The 20,680-nt window shown below is 50.4% G+C and overlaps 3 protein-coding genes across 12 annotated transcripts in view; 1 reads left to right on the forward strand and 2 right to left on the reverse strand.

Annotated features, from left to right (window-relative positions):
* DNAJB13 (DnaJ heat shock protein family (Hsp40) member B13) overlaps nt 1–20,680 on the forward strand; it is a 65,159-nt gene that overhangs the window by 36,089 nt on the left and 8,390 nt on the right. The window lies entirely within an intron of this gene.
* On the reverse strand, nt 341–12,896 carry LOC102522989 (mitochondrial uncoupling protein 3). 4 transcript variants are annotated; one of them, XM_032489341.1, is made up of 8 exons: nt 12,743–12,894; nt 8,641–8,789; nt 7,176–7,390; nt 6,442–6,652; nt 5,983–6,183; nt 4,755–4,856; nt 4,101–4,281; nt 341–1,525 (listed from the first exon to the last, which is right to left on the reverse strand). In XM_032489341.1, exons 3-8 carry the CDS (start codon nt 7,299–7,301, stop codon nt 1,411–1,413), a joined length of 936 nt encoding a protein of 311 aa, XP_032345232.1. In that variant the 5' UTR covers nt 7,302–7,390; nt 8,641–8,789; nt 12,743–12,894; the 3' UTR covers nt 341–1,410. The 4 variants fall into 4 exon arrangements, with proteins under 4 accessions (XP_032345232.1, XP_014412117.1, XP_014412116.1 ...); XM_014556631.2 differs by having other exon boundaries at nt 8,641–8,813; XM_014556630.2 differs by having other exon boundaries at nt 8,641–8,888.
* Nucleotides 17,685–20,680, reverse strand: part of C2CD3 (C2 domain containing 3 centriole elongation regulator) — a 107,933-nt gene continuing 104,937 nt past the window's right edge. For 2 of the 3 annotated variants that reach the window (XM_032489333.1, XM_032489334.1), the window contains one exon: nt 17,685–18,493. In XM_032489333.1, the coding sequence (XP_032345224.1) occupies nt 18,353–18,493 (141 nt within the window). In that variant the 3' untranslated portion in view covers nt 17,685–18,352. The remainder of the gene's footprint in view (nt 18,494–20,680) is intronic. The other variant, XR_004323351.1, reaches the window with a different exon arrangement.

The following is a 20,680-nucleotide window of genomic DNA, read 5'->3' on the forward strand; positions in this document are numbered from 1 at the left end:
ATAGGACTCAGGTGCAAGGATTCCCCGTGATTAGGTTACTAGGAGTGTGTGTGAGTGTGTGTGTAAGGTGAGGTTTGAACCCAGTTTTTCACCAGAGCCACATAGGCTGCTGAGGAGCAGAAAAGGACTGGCATTCTGGGTCCCTATTATCGACATGAAATATGGCCAGTTAAGTTCAGAAGGACGTCATCTGGTTCAAACCCACCTTTTACAGATGGAGGAGCCGAATCCCTAGGGTAGAAGGCAGTGTGTGCGTTTGGGCCCGATGTGACTCAGTGCTGACAAACAGGAAGCCTGAAGTGAGAAAGGGAAATTCCATCCAAGAAAGAAGGCAGAAAAGTGGCTATTCTCATTCCACACTCAAGGTGTGAATTCCTTTATTGAGTCACAATCATTTTCTAAAAATTCTGGGACCTGGTACTTAGGCTTTCAGTCCAGCATTTACCTCTTTATCCCTAAACTAAACCCTCTAAGGTGCCTCATAGTCCAGGGGGTGGGGGGCTGCATGGTAGTGAGGCTCCCACAGCTGCACGTCATCCTTAGTCACCCCCAGCTCCTGGTTCCTTTGGTCTCACCTCTAGACATCTGTGTCATTCAAAAGCATTGTCCCAGGCACTTCCTCACTGACCAGCAAAATCTTTCTTAGGGCCTTGTCCTTACATTTGTGCTTGTACAGAGTTATTGCTTTTACAAACTGCTTTCTTGCCCAGCTTCTCCCTTGATCCTTATAACATACCAGGTGAAGTAGGGAAGGGATTGTTACTCCCATTTTACAGGAAAGGAGACCGAGGCTGCCCTCTTGTTTCTCCAGTGTCATCAGCAAACATTTACAGATCTCAGCCTCACGCTGACCCAGCAGTGCTCCTTTGACAAAGGTTCTAGACTTTCTCTTTTTCCTCTTTCCTAGAATGCCAGTGGATGCTACACAGCAGACACGTTTCAAATATGGCTGATTGAAGGCTGTGGTCCAAAGCTTTGGCAGTGCCCTTCTAGACTCCTTAGCTGATTTCCACATGTATCACATGCCGCTCCTGTCCCATGCTTGCAGTCTTTCCTGTTTATAACTCATCATCTGATCAGATTTTTCAGGGGACATAAGTTGGCAAACTTCCATTTTATCCAAATGAATCTGTTTTGGTTTATTTCTTCTTGCCTAAATGTTAGGCGGCCAACCTAACAGGTTGCACAAATTAATATAATTTATTTTCCATCTTGTCAGTGCAAAACAAAGGTGTTAAGACAAAGCACTGAAGACCAAAATCCTTCCTCCTCTCCTGTTTTTTGAGTCAGCAGCAAGTAAACAGCTCTGTAAACATGTGTGGGTCCGTGTCCTTGTGTGCAGGGACCCACTGTTTTATTCCATCCTTAACAGGTTTTGTCCTACTTCAGTATCAAGTGGCCTCTTCTTATTCAAAATGGAGATTCCCGAAACATCTGGACTTCCATCAAGGCCCGTTTCAGCTGCTCGTAGGTGACAAACATCACCACATTCCAGGCTCCCAGACGCAAAAAGGAGGGTGTGAATCTGATGAGAGAAACAACCACAGTATCAGATGGGGGGACTGAGTCCCACATAGATGCACGTGCTCGCCACGTTCTTGGTGTTCCTGCCCAGGGCTAGCCGTCTGTGAGTCACGGCATTTTCTGATACTGTTTAGTCTTTCTTCTCTGCTGAAGGAATTTAGGCAGAAGTTGGAGTCAAGAAAGGGAAGGGAACTAACATTTTTGAGCTGAGTTACTGTGTCAGGCAGTTAATTCTCACAGTTCTATCAGGTAGCTGTGATTGTTGCCAGTTATTCCCCCCCTAGAAATAGAGGTTGTTAAATCTTAGTTGAAAACACCTGACTCTATCTTGCACCTGGGTGTTTCTGGGCTCATTTACAACCTGAGTGGCCACCCCTGAGGAGGCCCCTGCCTCTAGCTGGGCAAAAACAAGAACAATGTGACACTAAATTTGGCTAATTTTCCAAGAGCCTGCCTGTCCCATTACAGAGCAGCTGGGAGAGTCCCCATCTCAGGGGAAGAGCTCATGACTTGGCCCCTGTCTTCTTCAGCCTCTCTCCGTGAATCCCCTCCTGCCTCTCAGCTCCTGCCAGACCCTTCCTCCCACACCTTTGCCAACGTTGCTCCTTCTGCTTGGACCATCCCCTCTCCTGGCTTGGCTGGTTGCTCTTTGCTCTGTGGGACTCAGCCTGGGCACCAGAACCTCACACTGAGGCCTCTCCTGAACCTCAGCCTGGGCCCTTCACAGGTAGTATAGCACGGGGAGCAACAAATGTGAACTCGGGGGTGAGACCTGGGTTCAAATTCTAGCTTGACCAGTTTCTTTCAATTTTATTATTTTTGTTATTGTGGGGGGAGGTAGTCAGGCTTATTTAATTATTTTTCAGTGGAGGTACTGGGAATTGAACCTAGGACCTTGTGCATGCTAAGCATGCACTCTACCACTGAGCTAAACCCTTCTCTCCTCAACCAGTTTCTTGAACTCAGTTTTTCTCAGGCTATTTCCTTATCTGTAACGTGAGGACAATAATGGTCTTTCCTCCACAGAGTCATTGAGAGGACTGAATGAGTGAACGTGCAGCACGCAGCACAGGGCTCGGTATCAGTAAATCCTCATTACATGTCACTTACTTGTTGGCTGCTCTTCAAAGGAAGCACAGCACGGGGCCCAGCACCCACGAGATGCTCCATGCATGTTGTCCAAATGAAAGGACAAACCAAGACAAGTGGCTACAGCTGAAGAGTGTAATAATGGAGGCACTTATAGGAAAAGGACTGTCAGCTGAAACTCGGTTTTGTGCCGTCATCCCAGGGTCAAGAACGTGTTTGCTTGTTAGGTCCAGTATAACACCGGGCACCAGAAAACTCTCCTCTGAGGTGAAGGTAAGAGCGCTGGGCAAAGAGCTTAGTGTGGTGTGGATGACATGCTGTTGCATGGCGTCTACCAGTCTGGGTTTGAACCAGGACTCTGCCATTTAAACTTTGTGAGCTTGGGCAAGTTCCTTGACCTTTCTGCATCTCAGTCTCTTCCTCAGTAAATGTGGAGAACATGACCCAGTTCAAGAGGGTGTTGAGATAATATATGTGAAGTGCTTAGCACCAGGCCTAACACTTAGTGACTTTGGTCCTGGTGATTGTTAATAACCTACCCTATAGAGCACTGGCTTTGTGCTGGGGACTCTGGGAGATGAAAGATGTATACAGTTGACCCTTGAACAACACAGGTTTGAACTGTGTGGGTCCACTTACACAGATCTTTTTTCAATAGTAAATACTACAGTACTACACGATCTGTGGTTGGTTGGATCTGTGGATGTGGAACCAGGGCTGTGGAGGAACTGCATATGTGGAGGGCTGACTATAAATCGTACACGTCTGCAGCTGTATAGGGTCAGCCCTCCTAATCCTCTCGTTCAAGGGGTAACTATAAGCCACCAGTCCTTGGCTGAAAGGAGCTTGCATTCTAGCATGGGGGATAATCTAAACTTACAAATACTGTATTACAAAGTAGGAAGTGGTAGATACCATAAAAATGGTATCAAGGAAGTATTGCTGAAGTTCACAGGGAGAAAAATTTATACCTGAGAGTGTTAGGGAGGAGGTGGCATTTGAACTAGTCTTGAAGGACGGCTAAGATTTAGAAGGTGTAGATGGTGTAGGAAAGGCATTCCACCCAGAGGGAACACTTAATGCCGAGACAAAGAAGCGGGAAAACATGAAGCACATTGGGCATTTGGGCTGCCACCCCTGGGGACCCACGGTACTGGCAGAGGGTCAGGGAAAACTCTCAGGATTACCAACCAGCTTCTCCTCCTTTTTACCTGCCCAGTATGTTTGGAGCTGGCACTTTGACCTATGCCTACACTCCTTTTTCTCAGATAAGCCTCTCTGACTCCAAATCAGACTTGGTCCACCCTCTTTAAAAATTTCTGTAGGTCTTTATACTTGTTCTCTGTGGCATTTACATCTGTGCTGTCCACCACTGCATTTCCAGATGGACCCATGTGGGCACAATCTGCATGGAGGGAAGGAAGGTGTGGAGGGAGGCCTGAGTTCTCTCTCTGGGAGAGAATGCGGAGGCAGGAGGGGAGGCTCACCCCTTATAGAAGGCTGTGGGGCCTTCCTGGGTCACTAGCTTCAGCATACAGTCCAAGGGGCTGTGGTACTGGCCTGGCAGCGAGTTCATGTACCGGGTCTTCACCACATCTACTGGGGAGGCCACCACTGTGGCACAGAAGCCGGCTCCAAAGGCAGAGACAAAGTGGCAAGGGAAGTTGTCTGTAGTGGGGAAGGGAAAAGCAAATATTGGGCTGGGAGATGGTCATGCACTTGCTTTCTGTTCTCTGTGTGTTCATTGTCCCTAAAGAAACTGAACTCCTTGAGCATAAGGATACTGTTCTCCAAATCGCTCACAGTACCCAGGGTGGAGCTCTTGGTAAGAACTCGAGAAACAGAACTGGGTCATCCCAGAGGTGGAAGCTAATCCAGCCCAACCATCTCGTTTGAGGAAACTGAAGTCAGAAGGTGACCCTTGCCTAAAGGTGCATGGGAAGAAGTGGTGTCAGCCTGGAATCCAGGTCCCTGGCCTCCTGTCCAGGCTTCTTTCCTACTTGTCATAATGATGTACTGGGCACTGCCCCTCTCTACACTCCTTCTAAAGCCCAGTCTTCTCTGGGTGGTGTCCACTCTGTAGAGTCCTGGGTTCCCTCCCTGCTGTGGGAGGGCTGTCTGCCTGGAGCCCAGGGCCTCACCAGTGAGCAGGTGATAGTCTAGCAGCTTCTCCTTGATGACGTCGTAGGTCACCATCTCAGCACAGTTGACGATGGCATTCCTCGTGATGTTGGGCAGAGTTCCTGTGAGGAAAGGGGTGAGGCTGATGAGTGGGGAATAGGAGAAGTGGACAATCCTGGCTGCAAGGCCACAGGCCCCAGTTTGGGGGACATTGTGCCCCATTCCACTGTTCTCAGAGGAGCCTACCTCAGGTGGGCTGATTCCACAGTTTCCTTTCCAGTGTTAAAAACTCAGATTATCATGTCCATCTTAGAGACAGAAGACAGAGAGGCCCTCTTGTGTTTAGGCCACATTTTGAAGGATGATCTACAACATCTATCAAAATTAAAATATGCCTCCCTGAGACCTGGCTAGAACCAGAAAAGGAAGTATTTCTTTGGGAAAGGGAGGCTGAGCTCTTGGAACAGTGACAGAGTGTCTTCCTGGCATGGCCCTTGGAAAGCATCAAGACCAACCCCCTGGTTTCACAGATGAGGGATGGGCCCCAGGAGGGCACCCAGCAAGTAAGGCTGTGACCCAGGTGTCCTGCCCTTAACCTTCACTGGGTCACTGTTTCTCCTGCAAGCTTCATGTGAGCCCTGGCCATGTGTGGGAGAGACTCCAGCATTTGTCAAGGGGGCCACTACTTAGACACGTAGGAAACCCCTAAAGCCTTGTTCTCAAGGAAGACCCCTCCTCATGGCTGCTTCCCCAGTGGCCTCTGTTTCTGCTCCATGCCCTGCAGTCACCCGTCGTAGGTCTTTGTTGGGGAGGCCCTTCCCACCCATCTCTACGCACCAAGAGACTGCTGAGCCCTTGAGGCCCAACTTTCATGTTACCCTCCCCCATCCAAGTCCACATTGTCTCTCCCAACCTCCAGCCCTGCACCTCTGTGTGAACCTAGCACATCCTGCCCTGTGGAATGGCCGCTCCTTGACATGTCCCATTTCTCTGTGTGAGAGCCACGAGGGTGCCTTCTATTTCATTTCAATCTCCCTCGCAGCCCTGTATATGGTGACAGGTTGGCAAAGTGAGCTGAATTTGGGCCAGTGTGGCATGTCAATTGGGATGTGGGGATGGCTGGGATGTTCCTTTGGAATCACTGGGATCCACATGCTGGGAGCTCCCCTCCTTGCTCAGTTTCCTGCCCCAGCCCTAGAGTAGGAAAATCTCTGCCGAAGGCTCTATGAACCTGGAGTCCAGACCTACCTTTCCACAGGCCCCGGACTCCTTCCTCCCTGGCGATGGTCCTATAGGCATCCATTGTCCCACTGTACTTCCTGTTGCTCCGGGACCCACCGTGCACACTGGCCTGAAATCGGACCTTCACCACGTCAGTAGGCTGGGCACAGGTTACTGCCATGGCCCCGGTGGTGCAGCCTGCCAAAATCCGGGTAGCGATGCTGGAGTCTGGAGAGGAGGAGAGTGAGTGGGCCAGTGTTCTGCCACCCAGCACCCCTGTGGGCCTGATGCTGATCTCTGGGGGCCGCCCCTGCCCGGTGCCTACCTTCCCTGGGCCAGGGCTCTGGAGCTTCCTTGATGGAGGCTCAGTCTCCTGAGCATCTGTTACCAGCTCCCCACTTCCAGCTCTGCCTAAGTCGCACTGCCCTGGTCTCCTGACCCTCAGCCTAGATTCTGCTTCTGCACCCACCCCACCCCGGCACTCACGATCCGAGCCCTTGGGGGTGTAGAACTGCTTGACAGAGTCGTAGAGGCCGATGCGGATGGAGGCGAAGCTCATCTGGCGCTGCAGGCCGGCAACCAGCCCATTGTAGAGGCTGCAGGGGCCCTCGGTGCGTACCATGGTCAGGATGGTGCCCAGCACGCCGCGGTACTGCGCAATCTGGGCTGCCCGGGCCGCCTGGTTCTCCCCCTGGATCTGAGGGACACCCCGCAGCAGCGTGAGGAGCTTGGTAGGGGGTAGATGGGGCTGTGTGCAAGGGGGCCTGCCTGGGGCTGAACCTCAGAACAAGCATGATCATAGTGTCACATCCCAGTAAAAATGATAGGTTTATGCAGCAGTTTCCATCTTGCAAACTGTTGTACATGGTGTGGTGTTGGATCCTCAGGGAAAAAGGAGGGCAGACTTTTTCTCACTACAGGTGATCAGTGGCTTGCCCAAACTCACACAGTGCTTCCTTCCTTCTTCTTCTCACTTTATGGTTTACAAAGCAGGCAAGGCCATGAAAGGCCCTGGCACATCATGCCAAGGAATTAAGATCTTTTGGTCTCGGGTGATGGTGATGGGCAGGCAGCGAGGCAGGGTCGTGGGCAGTGGGGTGAGTGGCCTGCTCAGGGTTCTCTGTGAGGAAGAGCAGGCGGGCAGATGCTGGAGGTGCTGTGGTGGAGAACTCAGCCTCTCCATTGATGTCATCAGTGACCCTTGGCCAAAGGGCACCTACCTGCAGGCGGACCTTGGCCGTGTCCAGTGGGAAGGTGATAAGGTCAGCAAAGCAGGCTGCCATGCCCGCCCCCAGGAACTTCACCGCCGTTGTGGGAGGCACCTCTGAAGGCTTCAGTCCAACCATGGTCCCAGAGGCTCAGTCCCTCCAGGGCCCAGTGGAGGTCCAAGGAGAGAGGCTGCTCTGTGGGCCTGGGCTTCAGTGCATGGAGGAGGCTGCAAGAGACAGGCCCGGGGAGGGGTTGGCACCTGTGCCCTCTGGGCCAGTCCCCAGGCTCCTCTCAGCACCAGGAGGGGATTTATAAGTGAAAAGCCTGGGCATGGCCATGCTTAGCTCTGTGGATTTGATTTATAAAAACAGGTCATTTTCCTCCCTTTTCTCCTGCCATCCTCACCCTGCCCCCTCCTCCTCTTCCCCCTGCTGAGATGGGTCCTCATTGTCTAGAGGAGGAAACCTTGGCTCAGGCAGGGACAGATCTGGTGCTGACTCCACACCCCAACCCCGTTCTCCTTCCCCAGCACCCAGCTGCTTTCTGGGAAAGGTCTGCTCCCCGAGGTGTGTGGAGAGTCTGGTCCTTCATCCCAACCCAACAAAGTAAACATGCCTCGTGGCTCAGTTAAACTGCTGATCATCTTGGATGAAGTGCTTTTTTTTTTTTCTAAGTCTATCTGAATATACTCAGGTATCTGTTTACTTAAAATCCTTCTCAGCCTGTAATTCCTTCTGTCACTAAGGGCATTGAGTCTGTGACTAGAAGTATTTCCTCCCAACATTGTAGGACTCCTGGGCTGATGCTCTGCTGTGGAGACCAGCCCCAGGCCAGTCTGCTGCTCTGCCTCCCAGGGAGGTGGGGCTGAGGGGGTCCTGCCACTGATCTCTGTGGTGGTGTCTGCTGACCTCCCTGGCTCAGCACATGCCCTTTCTTTACTCACACTTCTCACACCCTCAGAAGGATGAGCTTCTCAGAAGCCAGAGGAGGATCAGCCTTGGTCAAGGGAATGTGCCTCCTCCCTGCCCCCAGGGGAGCATTTGTGCCTGCCCCCATCTTACTGCTTGTGGACGAGAGCCATGTTTACATCTGAGGGTCCTGGTTTAGCCTTGCTTACCTTGGGAAGCTGGCACACCTGTTGCCCTGCGTTCTTAGAATCTGGACTTCTAGGCATGAGGCCTTTGGTACTGATGCCATCTCTTAGCAGTTCACACCCACTGGCACCCCAACTCCCGTACCACCCCATTGTGTGCTGGGATCCTGGACCCGTCAGCATCCTCACCCCTGGAGCCAGGGCCAGTCCCACAGAGTTGTGAAGAGGGCAGCGTGTGCGCCCCTTCTTTATAGTAACAAAATCCTCTAGTCCTGTGGTGAGGAAACTCAAGTTCCTGCCCTGTCTTCCCGGCTTAATGATGGGTTATAGGACCTTGGATATGTTATTTAACGTCTCTTGGGTAAATGAGAATAGTATATTACCTGTTCACCAGTGGTAAATTGGATGCCAAAAGATAGTGGTGACCATTTGAAGCTTCTTTCAGGACTGCCGCCTGCAGCTCTGGTTCTCCCTGTGCTGTCTTCTCAACCCACACAGCTCCTTGGACTCTTATGCCTGTTGTCACCTTTCCCTGGAGAAGTCTGTTCTTAAGGAGCTGATGTTTTAATTCATGTTAAGGTGTAAGTGACTATCTTAATGATCAGATATTTCTTGACCACTCTGATAGGTACTAGGGAAGGAAGGATATGGAACGAATCATGTTTGGCCCTTGCCGTCAAGGAGCTTATATTCAGGAAGACTGATAGGTGTAGAATTATCCAAAGAGAACAAGGAAGATGAGATGGGGGGGATGGGTTGAGACTGGAGCTCACCAGCTGCTGGGTCCCGGTCTGGAAGCCTGGGTCTAATGTAGAGGAACAGCTTTGAATCCTGCTTTGAGGATGGGGGTGCTTTTATTTTGATGTTTCCCAGCATAAAGTTGCATTTAAGATTCACTTTTATTTCTAAAGCTTTTAAAATTGAGATATAATTAACATACCATGATTTTATGCATTTTGATAGTCACCAAGCTATAAAGGGAATTAGGCGTTGATTCTGGAATGTTGGGTCTGAACAGCAAATGCTAATTTTCTGCATGGGGACCTCACCTAGTGTCCAAGCATAATTCAGATCATGTCACTTCCCTTTTTAAAAATTCTTCACCCACTATGCCCCCACCATTATTCAGAACAAAGTCCAAAGTCCTTGCCGTGACCTGTGGACCTCCCTATGACCCACCTTATGCTAAGTTCTGTGCTTGGCGCTCCAGGAAATCTGGAGAAGAGTAGTCTGTGTGACCTGCCCACAGGGGACTCTCAAGGAGTCTTGTGACAAACCCACAAATAACTGTCGGGCTGGATGGGCTGGATCATGTCCGAAGGAGGGAACCATCAAGAAGGGACTCAAAGGAGGGAGAAACCCTCTCTCTTGTTTGAGAGGTGGAATTAGAACAGTTTCATGGTGAGAGGTGGAAGGAGGGCTTTGAAAGGTGGGCAGGATGTCAGCAGCTGGAGAAGTGGGAGGGGAGTTTCAGGTTCAGGGAAGGGCACAAGCTTGAGTGAGAGTCCAGGCCCGGCTTCAGGTAGGAGGAGGGAATGGCTACTGGGCTGCGAGGCCTTTGCAGTGGAGCTTTATGACACGATCTCACCGAATTCTCACAACTTTCCCGAGAGGTAGCTTTCCCCCTTTTCTCCCCTGCTTTTCGGTGAGCAAACCAAGGCTTGGAAATGTTGGCTTGCTCAGTACTACCAGCCACCAGTGTCAGGGCCTGGTCCACTCTGCTCTGCTGGGCTTGAAACAGCCTTGGAAAGAGGCCAGGACAGTGTTTAAATCCATCTGACAGATGAGCAAAGAAAGGCTTAAGATGGAAAGAGACTTCCTCAAATTCACAGTACTCCAGCCAGTTTCTTGTGAAGGCAATAAAGCTCCCTTCACGGGTCATTCTACTCAGGGGCCCCAGTGGAAGTGGGAGTGTGGGTATCTACCATCTTCCCTTTTTGCTGAGGACAGTCAAAGCCCTTCACAGTTAATTATATGCCAACCCCGTCTCTGGGGAATTAAATGCTAAGCCTATGGAACAACAGCTTGGTGAGGAAGGCTGGGCAGGCATCACTGTCCAGTTTGGCAGAGGAAGAAAATGTGCCCAGAGAGGCTGAGATCCGTGCACCTGGCACAGTGGGGCCTCGGGCTCCCTCTGCAGTGCTCCCCACACCGCCTATCTGTCTGCCTTTCTGTGCTGCCTCCCTGAGAGGGTCCAAGGAGAATTTGGCTCCTTGGGAGGCTGGTGTGGAGCTGAACCTGGACAGCACTGCAGATGTGCTACGGGAACGTGGCCTCCACCTGCCTCCTTCCTCACTTCCTTTTGCCCTGCAGAAGCCCCGAAGCTGCCAGGCAGGCCCAGTCCCCAGCAGGGAGGCTGTGGCTCCTCTGTCCGGGGCTGGAATGCATGTGCGGTATGTGTTGGAGCACCTGCCTCTCTCAGTGCCTGCATCCTGTTAGCCCTGCTTCCCTGGAGCCCTGGCATGTCCCTTGCTCTTCCCTCCTCTGACAGGAGCAGGACTGCTCTGAACCTCAGATTCAGGAATTTGAGAGCCTGACTCTTAAGGCAGAGACCTTCTCTTGGAGAGACCCTGGGGCTTGTGTTCTCTAGTGTCTCTTATAGGCTGTACGTGTGTCCCTTCTTCAAACCTCTGGAAGCCACCCAGGCTCTAATACAAGAAGCCTACACTTCCACTTATGAGTTATGAACTGAGGAGCAGAGGTGGGATTCGTCCAGGGCTGTGTGACTCAGTGCATCCCCTGCCCTTGGCCCCTGGTGTGGAGTGTTCAGGCCCTGCAGGGAGCACTTTGTGGGCTTTGCCCTATGGGCTGGGTCTGTCTCCCTGGGGACACCTGTGTCCCCTGAGCAGGGGCTGACTGTCAAGCACTGCTTCCATTCTGAACCTCCTCTGTCCTCAGCTGCCTCTGTCCTACACCTTCTTTAGAATTAGCCCATTAACTGCAATGGTTTCCCCCCTAGATGGGGCCCTAAATCTGGGACAGGGGCTACTTATCTTGCTGCTCTGTGCAGCCTGGTACAGGGATGGCCCAGGGAAGATCAGTTGACCAACAGACCCCCACTTGCTGAGGTGGAGAAATGGGCAACAAGATGAGATGTTGTTCTTTGAGGGCCTCAGATGCCACAGCTATACTTAATCTAGCAGAGAAAGGGGACTTGTTCGTGGTTCTCAAGTTGAGGAATGACACCATCATTCCTGTGTTTGGATCATGGTGGTGCAGATGTAGAGGATGGATTAGAAGGGAGTGACTAGAGGCTAAGAGACCAGTGAGGAGGTTGATGGGAGGCAGCAAGTGGTGGAGGAGCCTGAACTCGGACAAGAGCAGAGGCAACGGATGGAGCCGGAGCCCATTCTAGAGGCTGTCCTGACCCCTCTGTGGGAGGGATGGGCATGGGCTCAGGCAGGGAGGGCTCTAGACTTTGACTGGTTAAGTTGGGGTGGGGTGGGGGAGACCACAGTTGGCCCAGGTAGGGGCTCTGAGGTCAATGCTCCCCAACCTCCTCCCCCCTTTACTCTAGCCTCCTGAATTGCTACATTGGTACTTGGGGAGCACCAGCAGACCTTTGTGAAAGTGAAGCATGGGGCAGAACCCTCCTCCTTGTCGCCCTGCTGGGGCATGTGAGGAATGGGGAGTTCTAGCCTCTATGACACAGCGTAGTGGTGCCCCGTTCATGTGCTTCCATATCAGGCATTGAGCTGAGGGCTTTACAGGCACTGACTAATTCAACCCTATTTATAAGGCTACATCGCTATGATTGTCTCCATTTCAAACACAAGGGCCCTGGGGCTTCGAGGGCTTCAGCTAATCATAAGGCTAAAGAGTGAAGCTGGGATTGGAGTCCAGAGCCCCTGCCTCTTCACCACCCAGAGTCTCAGACCTCCAGGAGAGCTCAGGATCCTGGAGCTGCTTGTTTACTGAGTGGATTCGTGGCCCTCAACCCCAGAGATCCCGATATAGGGCTGAGCTGGGGCCTGGGAATCTGCATTAGAAACAAGTTCTCCATGGTGGTTCTGAATCAGGGGTCAGAGGACCCTGTTCTGGGATGCTGTGCCCGACCCCACCCTCCTAGCAAAGCCTCTACTGCATCCCCACCAAGGAAGCTGTCTGAGCAGAGCCAGGGGTGCCCCCCAACCCCTTCTCAGGAAAGGGGTTCTCATGGGGAAAGGGTTTTATACTCTGGAAGAATCCTGGGGAGTCTGGGTCAGACTAAGGAGAAAGCCACATCCCATCTACGGGGATTTGCTAAATCATAGCAGGGGCAGCCAGCAGAGCAAGGGGGAAGCGAGTCCTGGGTGAGTGACACAGGTGTTGGGGTTGAGTCCCAGCCCGGCCACAGCACCCTCATCAGGGCTGCAATTCCGTCTTGTCTCAATCTCTACGGGCTCTGTCCTGCTACTGTTGGTGAACCCTGACAGCTCCTGGCTGCTCTCTGGGCGGCTGTGAGGGGAGAACTTGGAGGAAGGCAGGGTGGAGATGGGGTCTTACCTGTGAGTCCAGCCAGGGTGGAGGAAGCACAGGGCCTCCTTAAGGCTCCTCAGGGCTCCATCCTAGGAGGTGGCAGGAAGGATCTGATTGCCCCTTTGCCATTCTCTGTTGTCTCTGCCGTCTCCGGCTTGGCACCTGTCTTTATACACTCCCGCTGACCTGAAACCTTACCCTAGAGAAGCTAGTTGACAGCTTGATCACTTGACCAGAGGTGGCTGGTGAGGGGGAAGGTCAGAGTTCCAGATCTGCTTCAGCTCCTTTGACTTGGGGTTCTTTAAAATAGCTCCTCCCAGATGATGAAAGAAGAGCTACCTCGGGTGATAAGGGCATATATGGGGTTGGGGGTGCTTGGACCTCTCTCTTGAGAGTCCAAAGGTCAAGGCCTCCCATGATAGGCTGGGCAGGGCTCTCCCGGTCCTCCTCTTAATGCTAACAATGATAACTGTCATTTCCTGGTGCCTACTATGTGCTAGAAACTTTACATACGTTATTTCTATTTTTCACAATCCTATGAGGTAGGTTTTGTAAGGAGTCTAAGTTTTTTAAATAAAGCTTTATTGAGATGTAATTTGCATATCACACAAATCACCCATTTAAAGAGTACAGTTCAGTGGTTTTTAGTGTATTCACAGTTATGTGACCATCAATCATCACAGTCAATTTTAGAGCATTTTCCTTAATCCCTGCACCCTGCTAAATATCCCCATACACATCAGCAGTCACTTCCTTTCTCCCCTCCCTCCAGCCCCAGTCACTAATCTACTTTCTGTCTCTATAGATTTCCTTGCTCTGAACATTTCATGTAAATAGAATCATACAATATATGACCTTTTGGGACTGGCTTCTTTTACTTAGCATGATTCATCTGTGTTGGAGCATGTATCAGTACTTCTTCCTTTTTATGGCTGAGTATCCACACCTTAAAAATTTTTTTTTTAAATTGAAGTATAGTCACAATGTACAGTTACACGGTGTCAATTTCTGGTGAACAGCACACTGTCCCAGTCATGCATATATATGTACATATATTTGTGTTCATATTCTTCTCCATTAAAGGTTATTATAAGATATTGAATATAGTTCTTGTGCTATATGGAAAAAATTTGCTTTTTTAATCTACTTTCATATATAGTGACTAACATTTGCAAATATCAAACTATCAAATTTATCCCTTCCCACCACCCCCTTTCCCTGGTAACCATAAGATTGTTTACTATGTCTTGTAGTCTGTTTCTGTTTTGTTGATGAGTTCATTAGTTCATTACTGTCCTCTTTTTTTTTTTTTTCAGATTCCACATATGAGTGATGTATTTTTCTTTCTCTTTCTGGTATACTTCACTTACAGTTATAATCTCCAGGTCCATCTGTGTTGCTACAAATGGCATTGTTTTATTTTTTATGGCTGAGTAGTATTCCATTGTATAAATTTACTACAACTTCTGTCAATGGACATTTAGGTTGCTTCCATGTCTTGGATACTATATATAGTGCTGCTATTAACATTAGGGTGCCTGTATCTTTTCGAATTAGAGTTCCTTCTGGATAGATGCCTAGAAGTGGGATTGGTGGATCATATGGTAAGTCTGTTTTTAGTTTTTTGAGGAATCTCCAAACTGTTTTCCATAATGGCTGTACCAAACAACATTCCCACCAGCAGTGTAGGATGGTTCCCTTTTCTCCACACCCTCTCCAGCGTTTATCAGTCGTGGATTTTTTTAATGATGGCCATTCTGACTGGTGTGAGGTGATACCTCATTGTAGTTTTGAAGTACATTTCTCTGATAGTTAGTGATACTGAGCATTTCTTCATGTGCCTATTGTATGTCTTCATTGGAGAATTGCTTGTTTAGGTCTTCTGCCTATTTTTGCATTGGGTTTTTTTTCTTATTAAGTTGTATGAGCTGTTTATATATTCTGGAAGTTAAACCTTTTTCAGTCACATCATTTGCTAATATTTTCTCCTATTCTGTAAGTTGTTTTGCTTTACTTATGGTTTCCTTTGCTATGCAAAAGCTTCTAAGTTTAATTAGGTCCCAATTTTTTGTTTTTGCTTTTATTTCTATTGCTTGGGTAGACTGCCCTCGGAGAACATTGCTAAGATTTATGTCAGAGAATGTTTTGCCTACATTTTCTTCTAGGAGGTTTATCATGTAATCTTTTATTTTCTTATATTTAAGACTTTAAGCGATTTTGAGTTTATTTTTATGTATGGTGTGAAGGAGTGTCCTAACTTCATTGATTCACATACTGCTGTCTAGTTTTCCCAACACGACTTGTTGAAGAGACTGTCTTTTCTCCATTGTTTATTCTTGCCTCCTTTGTCGAAGATTAATTGACCATAGGTCTGTGGGTTCATTTCTGGGCTCTCTATTCTGTTCCACTGAGGATCCACACCTTTTAATACTTATTTTACAGAGGAGAAAACTCTCAGGGAGGGACAATGACTTACTCAGATCATACAGCTAATATGTGGCAGGGCCTGATCTCCAGTCTGTGAATTATAGGGTACTTTGGCCCTATCTGCTGTGACCACTATCATCTATGACATGACGCTTGGAGGCTTCAGCATGGACACTGTCGGAGCCAAAGGGATCTGGGGAGGGTGTGTGGGGCAGGGCAGGAAGGGTCCCCTGAAGCAGCTGCTGTAGGTTCCATTGGTAGACACTGAGGGTAAGGGTTGGGCACATCTGAATGTGGGCCCAGGTGACAAGAGGAGAGAAGGGGGCAGGGGAGGATAGAGGCCAAGAGGTGGGAAGGGAAGGGAGTTAACTGGGTGGGGAAGAGGAGTAGGCAGAGGCCGTTTCTGGACTTGGGCACATAGTTATGGCCATGGGGCAAGTGGTCACAGGTCCCCATACTCAAGTGCAAAGGTCCTCCTCCTGGCACCTGCCCTAATGTCAGCAGAACAGGCAGTTGGGTTAGTGCTATGAGGGAAGGGGCTGCTAGGGCCGCTGAGGTGGGGAAGGCTTGGGAAGTAGGTTCTTGGCTCCACCCACTTCCAGAGCAGCCTGGAGGTGGTGGGTGAACTGCAGCCAGATGGGGAGGGCTCAGCAGTAGAACCTAAACAAGGGGGCAGTGGGCCCTGGAGAAACCCAGAGGGCGGGCAGTCTCCACTCATGTGGGCCTAGTAGGAGCTCTCTGAAGGCAGGGCTAGGCTTGTCTGCTTTACTCCCTGTCCCCAGGATCCAGCCTGCATTTAGAAGTTCCATAGTTGGCTGCTCTGGGCTGGGATCAGCCACCCTCTGGGTGATCAGAAACACCCATTTTCAGGGCTCTGTGGAGGGAGTGCTCAAAGGGAAGTGGGGAGACATTGGCTTGGCTGGTTCTACTGGTGGTGGTGGGAACAAGTAAGTACCTCATACCCTCAACCTGTGCTGCATGCTTGGCAAGGCATTTACATCTGAGCTGTTACTGGGAAATAGGTCCAACTTCTGGGGAGAAGATAATAGTAAATAACACACTCTGTAAACGGAGGCAGGGGTTTCAGACCCTCAGGGTGCCTCTGTTACTGGACTTTGCCCTCAGTCTGGTTAGGAGCCACACCTGTCCTCCTGTGGCCTTATCCTGACTTGACCCTGATCAAGTTATTTGCAGGAGCTGGGGCAGGATTTGTAAGGAGTATTCTTCACCTGAGGCTTAACCCCTCAGGCCTGGGCCCCTGACTGCCCGTCTGTAGGTCCCCTGAGGCCTCAAGGGAGGTGAAGACCTGCGCCTTGAAAGCTCCTTGAAGGCAAGTGGCTGGTGACCTGAGAGGGGGTGAGCTGACAGGGTGAAGGTTGGGGGGGTCGAGATGAACAGATGGAGGAGGACATGCTGGTCTGAGGGCAGCTGACTGATGAGGAGAACACCCTGTCTTTCCTCAGGGTTCCTGCATCACCCTGTCCCCTCTGGGGTATGTCCTGCCTGTCTCAGTGTTACTGGCCTGTTTGCCTATCTGAGGATTTGCTCCGGGAGAGTAGGGGAGGAGTGGGAGGGGCTGACATTTCCTAAGCTTCCACTAAGTGCCAAGTGCAGGCGAAGCACTTTCACAAATGTCATCTCATTTAATCTTCACAACCACCCTGTGAAGCTGGGGTTCTTATCTCTGGTTTACAGATGAGGCAACAGAGACTCAGATACAGGGGTAGTCAGGCCAGAGGGGACCTTTCAGGGAAGTGGCAGAGCCAGACTCGTCTTTTCTCTCTCCCCAGCTGCATGGGCCCCGAATGCCCCCCTGGTTCCCTCTGGGCTCACTCCAGACTTAGCTCTTCAAGGAAGCCTTCTCTGATTGCTCCAGCCCACATGATTTCCCCCATGAATTTCTTGAACTCAGAGCACTTAACTGGCTGTACCCTGGGCATGGAAGCCATGGGACATATCTGGAGGTGTCTTGTGTGGTGATTTACCTCCTAGGTACGTGAATAGAGCAAGACACTTCACTTCATTGAGCTTCAGTTTAACTCTAAAATGGGAATCATAATATGTGGCCTGTAGAGTTATTCTGAGGACTGAGTGAAATGACCTATGCTTGGGGGTGGAAAGCGGGGCCCCCCATCTTAGTTTCAACCTTAACCTTCCCTCCCAGCCACTCTGCGTATCTCTGTCCCCTTCTAATCTTCCCCACAAGCGCTGTCTAAGACAGCTGCTCAAATGTTTGAATCTGGCTGTCTAAGCCAGAGCTACCTACTCATCCCAGAGAGATGGGGGATTCTGAGTGGGCCTGTGCCATGAGACCCCTTCACTTTGCTGATAGATTTGAGGCACCAGCAAAGGAAATACTATGCATCACTCTAATCTGGACTAACCTAATCTTTGAAGGAGTCAGAAATCTCATGGCGACCTTGGCCACAGGTTCCAGATCAGCTTCTCTGAGGGACTGTATAGCTGTTAAGCTTTCTCTCTGGCTGTTAGAGCACAAATGCCTGACACCCCAGTCCGGTGGCCAACCCAGGAAACACTTGTGTACAGAATACAAATACTGATATGATTTTATTCAAACACAGGCAGGAACAATGACCTTCAGAGCTGGGTAAAAACAGTAAGTTAAAAGCATGGTTAGAATTTCAGACAATCAGATAAAAAATGTGAAGGAGGTAATTTCCTCCTCTCCTATTGATTAATTCAACACAGCATAAAAATACATTATACCTATAAAGTACCCTTATTCCCAAGCAAATGAACTGGAGGTGGCCCTAGGATTTCCTTGGCTATGATCGATGCACACAATGTCTACCCACCTGCACCACCCTCCTCAACCTTTAAGGCAAAAGGGCCTGTCATATTCAGGCAGAGAAGGCTCGTATCAGCAGGAGGCTCTGTCAAAGACATTAAGAGGAGTTTCTCAGCTGAAAGCTGCCTGCTTGGGTTCCTTGGTCAAAAGATGAGTGGGTCACTTGGGCACGGAAATCCATGCTGTTTCAAGCCTTTGCCTTGCCATAGCAGGAGGAAGCTGAAGTCCTGGCAAGTGGCCACTGGTCTGGTTTGGGATGCTGACTGGCACCGAGGGACTAGGCTAGTGGTGGTTTCAGGGTTCTCAAAGCCCTGAGGAAAGCAAACCTGGGGCCTCCTGCGAGCTGGATAAGGCTGAAGGAGGGTGGGCAGGTGGACCTTCTGTCAGTCTCTCCAGCTGCATTAGTCTTTCTGGGAGTATTGGGAAGAAAATATCCGTGCGATCCTGCGAGTTTCTTCCTCAGGCAGGGTGGGAGGCAGCGAAGTAGGTCTGGGGCGACAAGGCTTTTGGGTCAGGGCTCCCCTGGTGGCCTCGTTCTTGTCCTGGAGAGGAAGAGGTCAGCGAGGTTAGCACTGTGCACGTAGCACTGCCTAGGGATGACTTTGACTCTTATCTTTTGGTCCTTCGGCTAATACTAGTATAGAGCTGACTGGTTTACAAAGCACCTTACATACCTGATTGTGTTTAACCCTCACCTGGACCCCACAGGTTGGTGTATCATTCCCATGTCACAGATGAGGAAACTACAGTTCAGGTGAAATAAACTCAAGGTGTCCCACAGCTTGGAGTAGCAGACCTAGGATGTGAACCCTTGTTCAGATTCCTTCTATGCCTCTGGAGGAGGGGCAGTCTTTCCAGGACATCCCTTCTCCTGCTGCATGAGTCTAGACAGGTCATCTGTCCTCTGAAATGTGACTGTGTGTGACCCTGCCAGGGAGAAGATGCTGGTGAACAATACACTCTGTGTATGGCCCTTGGGAGTTCTCAGAGCACATAACCACTGCCCTGTACCAAATGTCTCCCTGTCTCAGGCTGATGGGGTATCACTAATTCCCCCTTTAAGGTGTGTGCATTTGGGCTATGACATCATGGTCCTCTGGACTCCTCTAGGACTCACCCATTTGCTCATTCAACCCTTTTCTCTGTGCCAGGTTCCTGCCCTGATGGAGCTCAAAGGATACAGGAAAGCCACCCAAGGCAGGTGGCCGAGAGCAAGGCCCCAGGGAAGAGGTGGAGGCCTGATAGAGGAAAAGGCAAGGCTGAAAAGACATGGGAGTTGCTATTACAGGCAAACCTGGCTGACTTCATAGCGTGCAGCCTGCCCTGTGGATGGGTATTTTTTCCCTGTCCCCAAATCCCAGGAACTGGGATCTTCACAAGCTAATGGGGCACTGAGAGCGCACTGTCCCACTCCCTGGGCACAGAATTATCAGCTTGGTGGATACCCTAGAGATTGAGATTACTTCCCTGCCCCTTGTAATTCTGTTAATGGGAAACTGAGGCCTAGTTAGAGGTGTTTCTGGGATCAGTAACATTCAGGAATCCTTTCTTTCATTTCTTTAACCTCCTTACTGCCTACTGTGAGAGGGAGACAGATGAACAGAACTCAGTTCCTGACCTCCACAGCTCAGTTAAACTGGGACAGAGCTACTCAAAGAAACAGAATAGCAGCCAGGATATGAGAAGAGGAATGGAAGTCAGACAACCTTGAGGGTCCCAGCCTGTCAATCTGGAATTCTAAATGCCAAGGGTGTGCATACAACCCAACAAGCTCTCAGCACTGACAGCCCACAGGCACTCTGAGAACCAAGAGTAAAGCAGAGTGAGGGGCTGAGCATGCCCAGCAGGGATGAGAACATACAGCTCCCCATCTTCCAGGCAGGCCTAGGCTAAAAGGGGAAAAAGGAAACTCACCCTGTGCTGGTGTCAGCAGTTCTTCCTTCCAAAATAGGGGAGGCACCTACACCCCATAATGCCTCAGGCTGGGGAGGCTAGTCACCAGCCACTGCCTGTTGCCCTCCCTGTCCAGACCGGGTGCTCCTGCAGGGCATGGACTGAGTCTGATGCTTCTGACTCCCACTGGGACAGGTCCAAGATGGGAGCCTGCGTGCTGCTAGACAGTGAATGGGTAAACTAAACCATGGTGACCAGAGGCTTAAACTGGTTAGGGAGGAGACTGCCTCTTGCAGCAAATATCTCATTTACTCATCCATTCATTCCAGAACCAGTGATTGCTCCAGCTAGAGGAGAGATGGACACCGACCTACCCAGCAATCACAGAGATGAAGCCTAGAGCTTGGGAGCACAGAGAAAGCAATTCTTGACAGTCTGAAAGGATGAGGCAGCTTCACAAAGAGGTGGGATCTGAGCTGGATAGGGGTAGGGGTGGGGTCATGCCACTGGAGGGAACAGCATGAGCACAGGCCCACACCTGCTGGCTGGGCCGACATCTGTGAACCAGCCACAGCCAACTTCCTAGCACCTACACCTGGGCCCAGTGACCTAGTGGGCCTTATCTGTGTGGCCCAGGGACAGGGACCGGGATGGGGCTTGCTCTGTGTACTGGGCAGGGCAAGGGTGTGGAAGGACAGAGAACACGCACTCAGCAATATTTGGTTTTGTTGACCTCCACAGAGTCTAAAAGATCATCTTGACTAATAGTAAAGTTTCTTTCTTCATCAGGGTTGCCACCCCAAAACACACAACTTTGGAGGGGTTGGGCAGAGGTG

Source organism: Camelus ferus, chromosome 10 (genome assembly GCF_009834535.1).
Source record: "Camelus ferus isolate YT-003-E chromosome 10, BCGSAC_Cfer_1.0, whole genome shotgun sequence".
Classification (NCBI taxonomy): Eukaryota; Metazoa; Chordata; class Mammalia; order Artiodactyla; family Camelidae; genus Camelus; species Camelus ferus.

Excerpts from the sequence above, each read along its gene's own strand:
- LOC102522989 (XM_006181591.3), bottom strand. The coding sequence starts at position 7,301 with ATGGTTGGACTGAAGCCTTCAGAGGTGCCTCCCACAACGGCGGTGAAG. Across the intron at positions 6,653-7,175 it reads CGGCCAAGGTCCGCCTGCAG|ATCCAGGGGGAGAACCAGGC; the intron begins GTAGGTGCCCTT and ends GGTGTCCCTCAG. Across the intron at positions 4,282-4,754 it reads AGACTATCACCTGCTCACTG|ACAACTTCCCTTGCCACTTT; the intron begins GTGAGGCCCTGG and ends TCCCCACTACAG.